Source organism: Aethalodelphis obliquidens, unplaced genomic scaffold (assembly GCF_003676395.1).
Source record: "Aethalodelphis obliquidens isolate GAN/ISIS:26980383/991018 unplaced genomic scaffold, ASM367639v1 scaffold42, whole genome shotgun sequence".
In the NCBI taxonomy this organism is placed as follows: domain Eukaryota; kingdom Metazoa; phylum Chordata; class Mammalia; order Artiodactyla; family Delphinidae; genus Aethalodelphis; species Aethalodelphis obliquidens.
The window spans coordinates 9,916,626-9,932,544 of record NW_020837986.1 but is presented as its reverse complement, the minus strand read 5'-3'; the positions used below and the strand labels follow the sequence as shown (position 1 = coordinate 9,932,544).

The 15,919-nt window shown below is 47.1% G+C and overlaps 3 protein-coding genes across 11 annotated transcripts in view; 2 read left to right on the top strand and 1 right to left on the bottom strand.

Annotated features, from left to right (window-relative positions):
* The window catches only part of PHF20 (PHD finger protein 20), a 134,798-nt gene extending 125,735 nt beyond the window's left edge, over positions 1 to 9,063 (top strand). For all 5 annotated transcript variants that reach the window (XM_027078414.1, XM_027078415.1, XM_027078416.1 and 2 more), the window contains 2 exons: positions 1,550 to 1,733; positions 6,515 to 9,063. In XM_027078414.1, the coding sequence (XP_026934215.1) occupies positions 1,550 to 1,733; positions 6,515 to 6,657 (327 nt within the window). In that variant the 3' untranslated portion in view covers positions 6,658 to 9,063. The remainder of the gene's footprint in view (positions 1 to 1,549; positions 1,734 to 6,514) is intronic.
* Positions 9,064 to 10,746: 1,683 nt separating this feature from the next.
* On the bottom strand, positions 10,747 to 11,641 carry SCAND1 (SCAN domain containing 1). The gene has a single exon (XM_027078412.1). The coding sequence runs from the start codon at positions 11,530 to 11,532 to the stop codon at positions 10,993 to 10,995; it is 540 nt and encodes a 179-aa protein (XP_026934213.1). The 5' UTR covers positions 11,533 to 11,641; the 3' UTR covers positions 10,747 to 10,992.
* Positions 11,642 to 11,747: 106 nt separating this feature from the next.
* The window catches only part of CNBD2 (cyclic nucleotide binding domain containing 2), a 69,913-nt gene continuing 65,741 nt past the window's right edge, over positions 11,748 to 15,919 (top strand). For 4 of the 5 annotated variants that reach the window (XM_027078408.1, XM_027078406.1, XM_027078410.1 and 1 more), the window contains exons 1-2: positions 11,748 to 12,070; positions 14,401 to 14,454. In XM_027078408.1, the coding sequence (XP_026934209.1) occupies positions 11,867 to 12,070; positions 14,401 to 14,454 (258 nt within the window). In that variant the 5' untranslated portion in view covers positions 11,748 to 11,866. Of the gene's footprint in view, positions 12,994 to 14,400; positions 14,455 to 15,919 lie in introns of all 5 variants that reach the window. The other variant, XM_027078407.1, reaches the window with a different exon arrangement.

Below are 15,919 nucleotides of genomic sequence, written 5' to 3'. Positions count from 1 at the left end.
CCAAAAATGTCCACAAAGTGGCAGAGTCGGGGGCGGAGTGTGGAGAGGTGGGAGGTAGCAGGGGAAAAGGGTTGACTGGAACTTGATAAATGGAAGTAAGTTAGGAAAGTGAGTTTTTTTTCTTCAATGCAATTTATAGTTGCCCGTGGGTGCTAATCCTTCCCACGAGCAAAGAATGAGTCAGGTGTTTTGTTAGGCATAAGGTTTTCAGTACAATTCTATGCTGGCTTTACTTTTCACTTTGCAGCCCTGACATAGGAACAGTCCATTTTGTCAAAATATTTGCTGGTTTCATCAGTTTTCCCAAGAGGTACTCTCATTTTCTTGTTATTCAAGTCATTCTCTCCTGGAGCCCCCTGTGTTCTCTTGCCAGTGTTCACTGGTCTCATTCTGCCCTGTCCTCAGTTGTCAGTGAGGATTTGTGTGATTTGAGAGCTTCTCCACCCTTGTCATACTTACTTTCACAGACTTCACTTTGTGGGATGGTATCACCAGCGTAAGTCCATTGCTGCATCGTGCCAAGGGGGAGCATCCTAGGTTAGAAGCCCCTCAAGGGTGGGCGTTATACCTCGTTCAGCCTGTATCCTTGCCAGGGTCTAAACAGTGCTGGATGAGGCTGGTGAGGACATAGTCTTTGGAGACAGACCCAGTTTCAAGTCTGGGCTCAGCCACTTGCTGTGTGATTCTGAGCAGGTCACTTCACCTCCTCAGACGTGTCTCCTTACCCCCTGTCGAGTGGAGCCAGTGGTAGTGCCCTCTCAGTTACTGTGCAGCATATCTGTGAAAAGCTCTCAGAACATGGCTTTGCACATAGTCACCCCTAAATAAATGTTAAGTAGAACCTGTTTCATTTCAAATGAGTGAATGGAAGGTTGCGATCACAAACCCCAGAAAAGGTTTATGGTCATGCAGACTGGGCACATTGCCTAGAGGTGTCTGGCACATCATGAAAAAATCAGGAAATACGGGGCCTAAACAAGGCAGCTGGGCTTAAAAATCTCTTTCATCGATAGCAGGCTGACCATAGGCCGGCACTGTGTTTTATAAACATTATCCTATTTCATCCTCATGAACCTTTAAAGTAGGATTTACTACTTCCTTCTTTCCCATGAGGGAACAGAGGCCCAGAGAGGTGAAGTAACTCATCCAGATACACGCATTCAGCGAGACATGGAGCTAGGATTTAAAGCTAGTTTGTCTGACATCCACATACTAACCCTTGTCTACACTTGCCTTGCTGTATTCTGATCTCAGGTTTCTGGAAGCCCTTCTGTGAGGCCTACTTCAGGCCTAGGGCATTGGGCCATTCTTTGGGAAGCAGCTGTGGGATCCTCTGAGCCAGAGGTCTGTGCTGCCCTGAGGTGGTTGTTATTAGTACAGCAGGCACACTTCTGCCCAGTGCCCAAGAGGGGAGGAACGAGGCAGGGAGGTAGAGAGTTGGGATATTCAAACTGCAACTGGGTTTTCAAATGGTTGTGGACGCTGGCTGTTTGGAAGAGGGGCTGGGAGCTGTCTCCATGCAGTAACTTCAATGTTGTTGCATCCCCAGGTGAGGGAATATGTCTCCAGAAAGGTCCTACCTGAGGAAGCCCCCGCTCGGAAGCTGCTGGACAGAGGCGGAGAGGGGCTGCTGAGCTCCCAGCACCAGTGGCAGTTTAACCTGCTGACGCACGTGGAGTCTCTTCAGGACGAAGTCACGCATAGGATGGACTCCATTGAGAAGGAGCTGGACGGTAGGGCTCCCTCCTTGGCTCCCTGCACTTGGCAGCCACTGTGGGCCCACCGGGATGAGCTGCTCTCCAGGCACAGCTGTGTTCTTGTCTCCTCTCTGTCAGTCTCACCACCTTCATTCTCCCCTCAAGATGGCAGAGCCTTACTTTTAGTATTGATCGGGCACTTCTAAGGTTTGTGCAATGTCAGGGGTCCTGCCTCACTTTCCCAGTCCCTTCTGCCAAGGAGAGTGTGCAGAAGAGCAGCTGGACTCTGCCTGCGGGTAATGTGTGATCTGAGCAGATCTCTACTAAGCCAGTTCTGTGGGGAATTGCAACTTTGACGTATTTGAGCTTTTAGAATGTCTGAGGATTGATCTGAAAACACTTTTTTTTTTTTTTTTTTTTTTTTTGTGCGGTACACGGGCCTCTCACTGTTGTGGCCTCTCCCGTTGCGGAGCACAGGCTCCAGATGCACAGGCTCAGCGGCCATGGCTCACGGGCCCAGCCGCTCCGCGGCATGTGGGATCCTCCCGGACCGGGGCACGAACCCGTGTCCCCTCCATCGGCAGGCGGACTCTCAACCACTGCGCCACCAGGGAAGCCCTGAAAACACCTTTTATTTCAGCCTTTCTTAAAATCTAATATGAAGCCTTCTCCTCTTTATCAGTAGAGATTTAAGAACTTTGACTAAGTCATTTATGTAGCCCCTGGGTATTTGTCCCAGATGTTAGTGGTAACAAATGGGCTTGGAGGACTGAACTCTTGATCCCCAGGATGTTGTCAGTTTGCTTTTTGAAGTCAGACTTCCTTCTTGATTGTTTGTTGTCTTATTCTCTTATTTCCTAATTATTTGTTTTCATCCTTAGAAAGGAGACTGATTAAGAAATAAATGTTCTGTTTGAGGATTCTGAGTACAGCCAGGCTGTTATTACTGTAATTGGGGATGAAATAACTCAGAAGAAAAATGCCATGTGTTATGTAAGCGAGGGTCACAGGTATGGCTGAGGCCGGGCCAGGGGAGGAGAGCTGCTGTGAGGGGAAGTGATAACAGGAAGGCTTCCTGGAGCTCCTGGGACTGAAGTGGAGCCTTGAAGAGAGTGATGTTTTCTGCTACAGAGGGGGTGACTGAGGGTGGATGATAAGAGGACTGGCTCGACTGGGAAAGGGTTGGCCCTGTTGGAGGACAGTGCGAGGGCGAGAGCCTGACACGCCCTCATGCTTTCTTTCCTGCCCTGGAGGCAAACCTGCGGAACCAGGAATGGGAGGCCAGTCCAGGGTCCATTGTGAGGGCATTTCTGGAAGGCAGAGTGTTTCTGTCTCTCTTTCACTCCTGAAAGGTTTCCTTGGGCTCCTTAGAACTGTAGCTGATGCCAGGTCTGTGAAAAACCCTGCTATTAGAAAGCTGAAAGAGGATCGAATGCCAGACTGAAAATTGTAGAGTTTCAGACAGTGGCGGTAGAATTGGCTCTGGGTCCCTGAAAAGAGGCTTAGCACCATGGAAACAGGGCGAAGGTTCTGTTGTTGCCAAAGGAACCTGCCCCTAGGGGAGAAGTCAGAGCCTTCTTTCTTTCTTCCTTCCTTCCTCCCTCCCTTCCTCCCTCCCTTCCTTCCATTTTATTTTTGGCTGCGTTGGGTCTTAGTTGCCGCACGCGGGATCTTCATGGCGGCATGCGGGCTTCTCTCTCTCTGGCTGTGGCACACGGGCTCCAGAGTGTGTGGGCTCTGTAGTTTGTGGCACGTGGGCTCTCTAGTTGAGGCGTGCGGGCTTAGTTGCCCCAAGGCATGTGGGATCTTAGTTCCGCCACCAGGGATCAAACCCACATCCCCTGCACTGGAAGGCACATTCTTTAACTGGACCACCAGGGAAGTCCCAAGCTTGGGCTGCTCCAGCCCTGAGTTCACTGAGTGATCAGTGTGGCCAGGACAACAAGCCTGGGCTCCCTTCTCTGGCCTTCCAGAGGACTCTTGTGTCCTCCATCTGGGGCCACATACTCTGTTCTTGTTCTGATATTCCAGGCTCTGAGAGGTACTGGAAGCATGAAAATCAATTATAAAGTTTAAAGATTTTATTCAGGTAAACAGAGTTTGCATTGTATTTAATAAAGATTCATCAGAATCCCATTTTATTTCTACTATCTTCATTTCATCTAAATACCACCAAGATAAACAGCTTTTATAGGAAGTTACATACAATATTCCTTTTTAAAAAGTCTGATAGGCTATTGTATTGACTTTAAAAAATGTCATTGTTTCAGTGTTAACCATTATTTAATAACTTACGTAGTTGTGTGAACAGTCTTATAAAACTAAAAGATAAAAGATATTTAATGACCATAAAAATACTGAATCTTTTAGCATTAGAAAGATTTTTTTTTTTAATGTTACCTTAGTGAGCATTGGCCTCTATCTAGATTGTCTGGGGGACTGTATTTGAAATGAAACTTTACCTTTATAACCTGCTGCCTTTCTTGGAATCATGATACTGTTGAGAAGCTGTTGAGCTTCCTTAAAAGAGAAACTTGGGGTGATGGTCCAGCACCTGGTGTGGAGAGAAGCCTGGCTTGTTGGATGCTGGGGTCCAGAGGAGGTGCTGTTGGCTCCCACAGTTCTGGGTCTGGTCTTCTTCGTTCCTGCTAGAGAGAAGAATTCCACCTTAGGGGCTCCAAACACTCCTCTTAACCAAGTTCAGACACTATGAGTGGCCTCGGCTCTTCTAGTCTGCACACTGACTGATGCTTTTCTCCCTGTGCGTGCCTGCTGGGTCACCATGGTGTTGGGGGACGTCTTGGGTGAGCCCGAACCACATCTGAGGTAGTTCCAGTAGCTTTAAGAGGGGCCTCTCAGCAATTGTAGGATCATCTTGCCCAGGACAGACTGACTGACATTTTCTCTTGGAATCAACCCAGCCAGCCTTGACTGCCCAGATGGGCTCTTACGGCATTAACTTTGAGTCTTTTCTCCATTTACTCTTTTTTTTTAAAAAAGATAGATTTATGCATGCATGCCAGGTCTTTGGGATCTTCGTTGCTGCGTGTGGGATCTTTAGTTGTGACATGTGGGATCTAGTTCCCTGATCAGGGATCAAACCTGGGTCCCCTGCATTGGGAGCATGGAGTCTTAACCACTGGACCACCGGGGAAGTCCCCCCTCCATTTACTCTTGTGCTCTTTAGCTGAGCAGTTCCTGTCTCTCTCTAGTCTGTGGACTCCTTTTTCTTTTTCTTTTTTTTTTAATAAGACTGTTGTATTGAAACTGGTCACTATGGAGTTTTTCTTGCTCAGGAGGTCACTGGTCACTGTCATTTAACTTTGATCCTTTACTCTTGGTTTTCAAGTTCCGTCTGAGAAGTCAGTTTTGTATTTCTTATTTTCAAGTCCTTGTACTTGTTGGGATCAGGAGGAGGGAAGGCTCCTCCTCCTTGGAACCCCCGAGTGCCAACAAGAAATCTGATGGAGGAAGGTGAACTCTGAGGAGCCCGAGCGTTCAGTGGGGCATATCGCTGGACTGTTCCTGCATTCTCTCACTGCCTCTGTCAAGAGCCTACTATGTACCAGGCATAGTTGAGTGTTAGGGATATAATGGTGAGTAAGGCAGACTCTGCCTCTGCTCTCATGGAGCTTGATCTTATGTTAGAGACAGATATTAATTAAATCAACCCGTTATGTTTAATTATAAACCAGGATAAGTGCTCCAAAGGGGAGCAAGTGATAGCATAGCACCTGTGACACAGGGACCAGATTCAGATTGTAGAGTTGGGGAAGGCTTCCCTGAGAAGTAACTTGCAGGGAACAAAGGATTTAGAAAGGTGGGAAGGAAGATGGAGGGCTGGTCTGAGGAGGGCAGAGGATTGTGTATGAGGCTGCAGGCTTCTTGAGGAACAGGCACTGCATGGTCTTCCTCTTTCTGCACTCTGGCTCCAGGGTCCAGATGGTGCTCAGTAGAGGTTGGTGCACAGACTAGAAAGGCTATGGGCAGGCCGGGGTAAGCACAGGGCCTACCTGGAGGGGCTGGCTCTTGTCAGAGGTGCAGGGCTCCAGAATGGCCCTTCCGCAAATGCCAGAGCTTAAGGGAGTGGCTTGGGGAAGAACAAATATCTTTCTATAGAGAAATTTCTGCTCTCAGAAGCAAGACAGCTTTTTAGATATTGAACTAATTGTAGTCAAGTTTGTTAGTATCTGGACATTTTACATTAAGTACTTAGAAAATAAAATCAGAGTGTTCTGTGCTACTGATGATAGGAATCAATATGAAGCAGATCAGAATTTATGGAGACAAAAATAGACCATTTCAAGTCCCTTTAGATTCTAATTTTTCTTCACAGAAGGCTAAAACACCAGGCTCTCTGATTTTCAACATGGGAAAGCCTTATAAAGATGGGGCGGTAACACTGAGAAAGGTGGGTCCTTCCAAGCCGGCTAGACTATAGAGCTGCACGAATGCAGTAGTCACTAGCTATGTGTGGCTATTTAAATTAATTAAAATGGAATAAAATTTAAATTCAGTTCCTCAGTTGCACTAGCCACGTTTTCAGTACTCAGTAGCTACATATGGCTAGTGGCTATATTAGACAACACAGACATAGCCCATTTCCGTCATTGCAGAAAGTTCTGTTGGACTGCACTGCTCTACAGCATTTGAGCTTTGTCCTAGGAGTAATACTTTGCAGAGAGGGTGATGAGGCAGTGTTGCCTGAAATGGCCCTCCCTCCCCGCCCCCCATGAGTGGTTAGGTGGGATAAAGTGCTGAAATTCTTGCAGAGCAAGTGTTGAGAACTCACCGGGTCCTCTCTCTTCTGCCTACAGTGTTGGAGAGCTGGCTGGACTACACTGGGGAGCTGGAGCCCCCAGAGCCTCTGGCCAGGCTTCCGCAGCTCAAGCATTGCATCAAGCAGCTGCTGACGGACCTGGGCAAGGTGCAACAGATCGCACTCTGCTGCTCAACATGAAACTGGGCACCCCACACTAATGGGGGCACAATCCTGGGGCACCTGCAGGAGGAGCTTCACATATTTAAATAAATAAACCTAGCATGCCGAATGCACGTGACACCGACTGACTTCAGGGATCTGGGCAGGGGTGTGATGGACTTGGACAAAGAGGCCGTTTTGGCTGCTGGAAGGGAGGGCACTCTGATCTCGAAGCCTACCAAGAAGGTAGCAAATAGACTCTTGGGATTCCCTTCTTCTGTGCACATTGTTGAATGGAGAGTGAGTCTTTTTGCACAAACTTCACTTGAAATCGTGCCACTGATGATAAATGGAATGAGAGCCAAAAAAGTTTAGTCGGAAACAGTTGTAAATTCAACTTGCAGCTTATTTAATTGACTTTTCTGTCAGGTTGGGGCACATGCCAAGCCTTCTGGTTTTCTGCCTGGCATGAATTTAGGCAGCAGGCATCATTTTCTTTTTTCCAGCTTCGTGGGAATGTCGTGACTTCACCGTTCTGTGGAGGTTGGGAAGGAGCAGAGGCCTTGGCCGCCCTGTCTTCTTAGAACTCTTCACTTTCTCACCACCTCTCTTGCATGACTTCATGGTACCGGGGACAAGTTTTGTATGCTTTCACCCCAGAATTGGCTGGGTTGTGTCTTTTGTAGCAGAACCCATACAGCCTGTGGAAGAACTAGAATCTCACTGTAATAAGAATCTAGGAGGAATTCCAAACTGAAGCAGGCAGGGTCTGGAACCCAAAGGACAGCATTTTCTACCCACTTCTTGACAGCTTACCAGTTCTATTTAATGTCCAAAAAATGGTTCCCCCAAATTTGAACTCTCACTGTAAAGATTTGTTACAAAGAATGTGGTTTGGGGAATTACCTTACTTTGTATTGTTGTAAACAAACCAGATTCTACATCTGCTGCCGCTTTTCTCCTTCCCCGAAGGGTATATGTTCAGTAGTTGGCATTTTCAGAATTGTTTTAATATACTTTAACACTTTAAATTTCCTGTTCGTATTATTTTGTGAGATCAAGGTGATTATGCTGCTTAAGGTCCAGGTACAGTTTGTACCTTCTGAGACAATATTTGTTACTCTTCCAGGTTACGGTTCCACGTGTAATTGTTTTGTTTTTCCTTACTAGGCAAAGTTAAAGAAAATGTTCCATGCTTTGAGGAGTGACCCATTTTACCATTTAGTTTTCCTATCACTAAAGGCAAAAATCAAAGCACATCTATCCATTAACACTCACAAGTTAATTATGGGTTTATGAATCTGTAATGTTATATGCTGCAAATATTTACTATGTAAACGTGAAGTAGCCAATATCTCAATAGCAATGACAGTATCTCCGGTGACCTTTGGGATGGTTAGGCTTTAAGGTACAGGTCATTGCGGTCACAAAGCCCTCTGTACCAAGATCTGTTTCAAGGTATGCTTTGTCTAGTAATTTAACTCACCATTTGATATAAAATGAATTTAGGACAAGTTGACCTGCTGTAGCTCATCCATCAGAGGGAATACATGTGGCTATGACATCTGTAATAAAGCTGACACAATTCCTCTGTAAGAGGTTGTTTCCCATTGCTAATGTTGGTGTTTCTGGTGTGGGAAGAAACGCTCAAGGAGTATGCATGGCATCTGTGTTTTGCATAATTTATCAGACGGCCACATGATAAGAACTGTGTGAAGCTTGTCTGAAAGGGGAAGAAACAGGATGATTTTCTGTAGCCACAACTGTGAGGTATGGTGACTTATTAGATTACTGATTTTTCTTTCCTGAAAACACATTTGAGCATAACTTCTGGGGAAGCTGTAACTTTAAGGGAGTCAATCTCATGTCTTTTTCAAGATGAAAGAAGAAACTGAGTTACCCTAATTTTGCCAAGTGGCCATTATTGAGTTTACTGTATGCTTTTTGTAAAGGAAATAATCCCATTTCACTCATTGTGACCTTTGTCCTTAGGGAAGCAGGGGGTGACTCCAAGTTCTGATAACCCCAGTGTGCTTCCCTAATTTAAAGCCATGTTGAGGGGCTCCATCCCCAATTCCTGGGTCAAGTTGAATTAACCCCAGGCTGGAGCACTGGAAACTGTTATTTGCAAATATTACTGTTACCATTTAGAAATATGTACACTACCTAAGTTTTCTTTTGAGAAAAACTATCCACCTATTAAAAAAATTGCCTTGACAAAAACAGTTCTGGTTTGACTAATCATTTTGTTTAAGTGATGAGTGTATGCAAGGTGGACCCTTGATGAGCCAACATTGCACTGTGGATACATATCTATGTTTACGCGCTATTAGAACAGAAGGCGCTGTATATAGAAATGTTGCTTTGAAGCAATATTTGCAAAACATGCAAACTTCTGTATCTGTATTTGGAAAAAATAAAACAGGTTTTTGTTGCTACGTTTCAGTCATTTGTTATAGTTATCGACCCTTTTTTTTTTTTTTTTTTTTTTTGCGGTTTGCAGGCCTCTCACTTTTGCGGCCTCTCCCGTTGCGGAGCACAGGCTCCGGACGCACAGGCTCAGCAGCCATGGCTCACTGGCCCAGCCGCTCCGCGGCATGTGGGATCTTCCCGGACCAGGGCACGAACCCGTGTCCCCTGCATCGGCGGGCGGACTCTCAGCCACTGCACCACCAGGGAAGCCCTACCCTATTTTTTTTTAAATAAATTTATTTTTCTTTTTATATTTATTTTTAGCTGCATTGGGTCTTCGTTGCTGTGTGCAGGCTTTCTCTAGTTGTGGTGAGCGAGGGCTCCTCTTTGTTGCGGTGCACAGGCTTCTCATTGCAGTGGCTTCTCTTGTTGCAGAGCATGGGCTCTAGGCATGCAGGCTTCAGTAGTTGTGGCACACAGGCTCAGTAGTTATGGCTCGCGGGCTCCAGAGTGCAGGCTCAGTAGCTGTGGCACACGGGCTTAGTTGCTCCGTGGCATGTGGGATCTTCCAGGACCAGGGCTTGAACCTGTCTCTCCTGAATTGGCAGGCAGATTCTCATTAACCACTACACCACCAGGGAAGTCCCATCTACCCTGTTTTTAATGTGCATTAATTTTCTATAAACATTACCTTTTAAAGGAAGTCTGCTTTTACATTCTTAGTAGACGTATCTTCTGCAGGGAGGCAGCTGCAGGCTTAAATCCAAAATCCCAAGGACATATGCAAAATACTTTTGAATTCATTTAAGTGTCTTTAATATTCAAAAGTAAAATGCCCCACACCACCCTCTAGCCCAGTCTGGCTCATGCTTTGTGATGTGAGCTGCAGGACTATTCAATTTTTGATTGTTGAAAGCAGTGCAGGGAAAATAGGTCTGGCCTTCCCTATATTAAGAGATGGCACCCACTGCAATTAGGACCCTTCTGAGGGCAAGCCAAACGGCCTATGAACCCCAATCAGCTCCTTCCTGGGTGTGCGTAAGACTCAAGGAATGGAGTAGGCTCTAAGGTTATACTGCAGAGCTTCCCTGTTCTTGCCACATTGCTTCTTCCCTTCCTAAACAATTATGCTTATTAAAAAAGTTGAGAGAGGCAGTTGGAGAGACATTAAAGTGAGTAGCAATCCATTAGTTCACACCAGATATGCTCCTTAAATCTTTCAAGAGCCTTAAAATTTGGTAAGAAAGGTGAGTATAGAGGCTTAAGCCAGAGCTCACAAACAAGAACTAGCCTATCTCTGTAAACACCGGCACTAAACACTTACTAAAATAGCCCTATAACTTGGGCCTTTGGGGAAGTCTGTGCCCAAAGGGCAGGCTGATGGAGCAAGCTGGTGGCAGCATTGGTATAGCAGTAGGCAGTTAAATAAGCACCTAGTAGAGCCAGCTATTTGCCGGCACGACCCACCGCCACCTACAAGACAACAGAACACTGTCATCTGTTCTCTTAGGAAAACAAGCTCAAATTCTAACTAGTGAGAGGTAGGGGCGACGATGGAACACAGGCTGCTGGAGCCCTCATTACATAGACTCCATAAAACAAAGGAAACCCAAGTGCGACGCTGGGGAATGCGCAGGAAAAAAATTTCCCAGATGTGGCGGCCCAGGCCTAACCAACACATAATGATCCCACAAAAGCCAACGATGGCCACGTGAATGAGAAACAAAGGCTTTATTCTCATGGACTCCCAACTTGGTTCGCCACCAGCCAGAAAGGAGGTTGGAAATAGGTTCGGGAAAATAAGCACGATAAAGGACGAACGAAAAGGACACACGAGACTGCAGGAACTGCCAAAACTCATTTTTCATTAACGCGTAATAGGGAGCCAGGCTCAGGGCCTCGGATCTGATCACGGCTCTAGTCCAGAGAGCGCCCGGGCCGGGCCGCCCGCAGCTCTGCCGCTCAGCCGGTGATGCGCACGTCCGTGCGGCGGCGAAGCCGCCGGGCCCGCGCTGCCTCAGGCAGGATGGCGAGCAGCTGCTCCTGCACCAGCATCTCCACGATCTGCTCCTTCGTACGGATGTCGGGCCGCAGCCACTGGCGGGAGAGCTCCCGCAGCTGTCGGAACGCCTCCCGAGGGCCTGCCGCGTCCTGGTAGCGGAACTGCCGGAATCGCTGGCGGAACGTCTCCGGGCCGGGCCGGGAGCCGCCAGGGCCTGGGGGGGATCGCGGAGCGGCTTCGGCAAACGGCGCGGAGGCCAGGGGTGCGGGCCCGAGGGGCAGCTCCAGGGCGGCGGCGGCCGCCGCGGGAAACGTAGGATTCGCTTCGGGGACCGCGGCGTTGAGGCTGGACGATTCGGGGGCAGGCGGTGGGGTCTCAGGAGTCGAGGAGGAGCCCGTAGAATTACGCTCCGGGCCTGAGCTCAAGCCGGCCCCTTCCTCTTTCCCCGACAGCGGCGCGAGGCTCTCGGTTACTGCCAAGCTCGGCTCACTTGCCGCCATGACTCCAACTCTGGACGTCACCCTTTGTCCGGCAGCTGTGGGCGCAGCACAGCGTCTGCTAGGGGGGAGGGTGAAGAGGAAGACGTTTCCGTTAACGGGCGGAGCCCGCGCGACCCTGAGGGAGAGGGGCGGTGGGGGCCCCCAGCCTACCAGCGCCAGCAAAGCGCCTGGGACGGCCGGAAGTGGGCGTCCAGGCTGGCTTCTCTATGGTGAGCTCGGCGCGCGAGCGTCCGGAAGCTGAGTCCGGGCTCCCGGAAGCGGCGCCCTCTCGCGTTCCTGAGTCCCAGCAGGAGGCTGTGGCTACCGCCAGCCCGCCGACCAGTCGAAGCGTGCAATGGCTGGCTCCGGCTGGTGGCGCCTACGAGCACCAGTTCTAGGAGAAGGAGAAGTGGAAGAGTCGGAGGAGGAGCCGGAGGAGGGGTCGGAGGAGGAGTCGGTGCCGGAGCCGCCGCTCAAGCCCAAGCCCAAGCGGAAGCCCAAGCCTAAGGAGAAGGGGCCCAGAAGGGTCCCTCTCCGCCTAGATCGGTTCGGCTTGCAGGTGACCTAAGTCTGCGCCTCCTTACTTGACCCTGATTAGGATGATGGCGAACCAATGGCTCCCGGGGGCTGGCGCCCGGCGGGTGGCGGGAGCTGGAGGAGCGCCCAACTCGAGAAAGTTCTCTCGCTCACTCAAAAGAGGAGGGCAGTACACCCGCCTTGTGGCGAGGATGACACAAGATAACGTGTGTAAGATCTGCAACACACGTAGTAAAAGTTGCCCTTTTTATGGCACAAAGTAAATGCTCAAGAACTTTTTGCCATTACGATTTTGCTTTTTGGCGTGGCCTCTGAAACCAAGGGACAGGTGGCTCTGGGTTTTGCTTTTAATTTCAGGATTCCTAAATAGACTAAATGCGTAGCCTCATATAGTGGCCACTAGCCCCATATGCTTACTGAGCCCTTGACATGTGGCTAGTGGGAATTGGGTTGTGATGTAATGTTAAGTACAGCCAGGACTTAGTATGAAAAAAAAATGTAAAATATCTCAGTAATTTTTTATATTGGTTACATGTTGGATTGGTAGTATTTTGCATATATTGGGTCAAATAAAATATATAATTAAAATTAATTTCACGTGTGTCATTTACTTTTAAATGTGGCTACTAGAAATTTTTACATTACGTATATGGTTTTCATTATACATTCGTTGAACGGTAAAACTGTGCTATCCTGTTGGAGTCAGGCTGCCTTGGGGGAATCTCCGAAGGGTTTATTTGCCTTAGGCCAGAGTTGCGGAGAGGATTAAATAGTGAAGACTTTGGAAAGAAAGGGCTTTTTAAATGTTTGTCTTCATTAAGTAAATTGCTTCATTAAGTAAAACATTTTCAATTGTTTGTCTTCATTAAGTAAAAACCTAATTAGTAGTTATGAGAATTCAGTGAGATGATGCAGGTAAAAGCATGTAGCTCTGACAACCGTTTGGTAAGTGATATTCTTTTTGACAACTGGCTCACAAATATGTTTTGTATGTATTTTACAGACTGGGAAACTAAGGGAGAGACAGGGGTCTCTTATGAAGATTTTGTATAACCCTTGCAGTACCTTTGATTTCTATGCAGAATGAGTGGGCCTCTTTAACAGCCATCAGCACACCAGTGGCCCTGATGTAAAACTTGCCTCCCCCATAGGATGTGCTCTTGTAAATGGGTTGAAGTAGATCCTCACAGAACAGTTTCCACAGCCTGAAAACCTTGAAAGTCATCACAATGGGTCTTTAATGTTTTTAGTTAGTAATATGTAAAAATTGAGAGTTCACGTGCAAATCTGGATTTCCAGTTTTTCTTGAAAAAGTGGACAAGCTGGCTGCACCGGACCCACCCACATTCCTGCCAGTTAACAATTAGCTGGAGCTGAGTCTCCTTCCTTTAGACAGATACTCTGTTCCAGTGAGGTTCAGTCCCCACCCACCATTCCCTATTCTCTGAAATAGAATGTTGTTTCATGTTACATTAACATTCAGAAGAGTTCATTTACTATTGCTCTCAGGTTGTTGTTTTCCTTAGAGCCAATATTTTTCCCTATTTTCTTTTCAAAGGTGGGAAAACAGGGGCCTAGAGTTTGTCATACCTACCAGCTTCAAACCTTTCCTTCCTCTGCCAGGCCCCTTGGCAGTTGGGTTTGCTGCCCTGAGTGAACCAACAGTCCTATTTCCTGTGTGGTAATAGGCAGTCGGTATCCAGGGCTAAGGGAGCCCACCAAACCCTGCTGTAAGGATGAGGGGTCCTGGAAGTCTTCACTCAGGAGGGGACCTTTAAGCCTAGACTCAAGAAGAAAAAGGGTCGAGTTAGGGACATTCCAGGTAGAAGGCACTGTCTGTACCAAGGCACAGAGTGAATGGGAACAAAGCTTTGTGGAAACTGCAGGCTGAGGTGAGGTCTGGGGAAGGGATAAGAGCTGAGGTTGGAAGGTCAATTAGAGGTTAAATCATAAAGAGCCTAGAATTCCATGTTGAAAAATTGAATCGTCCTCTTGCAGAAGGGAACGAACTCTTGTGGTACTGGGAATCACGAGTGTTACAGCTCTAGCCCATTTCTTCCATCCCTATTGGAATCACAGAACATTGGAGATAGAAGGAGACATCTTAGAGTTCTACTAGAATTGTCGAATGTTAGAATGGAAGGGACCTCAGAGATTAAATCCAAAATCAGTTTCAGTTATAAGCCCCCAAAATCTATTTTTAAAAAAATAATACCTCTTCCTAGAAGAAGGATGCACTTACATACTTCTGCATACAATTTCAGGTAATTTCAGATAGCCTTGAACCCATCCGGAGGACTCAGGTTAAGTTTAAAATATATATTTACGTGCATTCTCTTCTGAATTTTGCAGGTTAAGAAATCAAGATACCAAGAGGCAAAGGATTGGTCCAAAATCAAAAACCTAGTAAGTGTTTCCAGGAGGACAAAATTCTTTTGACTTCCTAGTCCAATGCTTTTATCATATTAGACATTTTTATTAGCACTAGTTGGGAGCTCCCATGGGAATGCATGATAATTCATTCATCTCATATCACTTAGCTTCCGACACAAGTCCTGACTCCCAGCTGACACTCAGTAAATTTTTTTTTTTTTTTTTTTTTGTGGTACACGGGCCTCTCACTGTTGTGGCCTCTCCCGTTGCGGAGCACGGGCTCCGGACGCGCAGGCTCAGCGGCCATGGCTCACGCGCCCAGACGCTCTGTGGCATGTAGGATCCTCCCGGACCGGGGCACGAACCCATGTCCCCTGCATTGGCAGACAGACTCTCAACCACTGCGCCACCAGGGAAGCCCAGTAAATGTTGATTAAAGAGGACAAGCAGTGGATTGCAGACCATGCCTGTGAAAGGAGAGCTCCAGTAATGATTTCCAGACTCTTTCAGACAGAGGTTTTGTTGTCTTTTGATGGCACACTGTTGGGGGTTGTGGAACAGAAGCCTAGATACTTTTTTCTTTTTTTTTTCGGTACGCGGGCCTCTCACTGTTGTGGCCTCTCCCGTTGCGGAGCACGGGCTCCGGACGCGCAGGCTCAGTGGCCATGGCTCACGGGCCCAGCCTCTCCGCGGCATGTGGGATCCTCCCGGAACGGGGCACGAACCCGTGTCCCCTGCATCGGCAGGCGGACTCTCAACCACTGCGCCACCAGGGAAGCCCCGATACTTTTTTTTAATAAAGCTTTTTATTTGGAAATAACCATAGATGCACAGAAAATTGCAAAAAGAGTGCAGACTTCACTTAGTTTTCCCCAGTGGTAACATAACTGTAGTGCAATATCAAAACCAGGGAATTGACATTGATGTAATCCACAGAGTTTATTCAGTTTTCACCAGTTTTATATGCACTATTTGTGTATGTATATAGGCCTATGCAATTCTGTCACGTGTAGATTAGTGCAATGTTACCACCATAAATACCTAGAGATGTTTGATCATCACAAACGTCCCTCATGCTGCTTTATAATTACACCCATTCCTTTCCCATACGCTGTATCCCCAACCGCAGGTAACACTAATCTATTCTCCATCTCTTTAATTTTTTTCATTTCAAAAACGTTGTATAAATGGGATCATTTAGTATGTAACTTTTGGGGATTGGCTTTTTTTTTAACTCAGAATAATTCCCTGGAGATTCTTTCAGGTTTTTGTGTGTATCAATTGTTAGTTCATTTTTATTGCTGAGTCATAATCCATGGTGTGGATGTACCATGGTGTATTTAACCAGTCACCCATTGAAGGGCATTTGAGTTATTTCCAATTTGGGGCTATCACAAATAAACTTGCTATGAATTCTTTTATAATATGGCCTTAGGTAAGTCGTATACGCTTCCTGAGCCTGGGGATAATAACTACCACACAGAATGGCTCTGAGGAG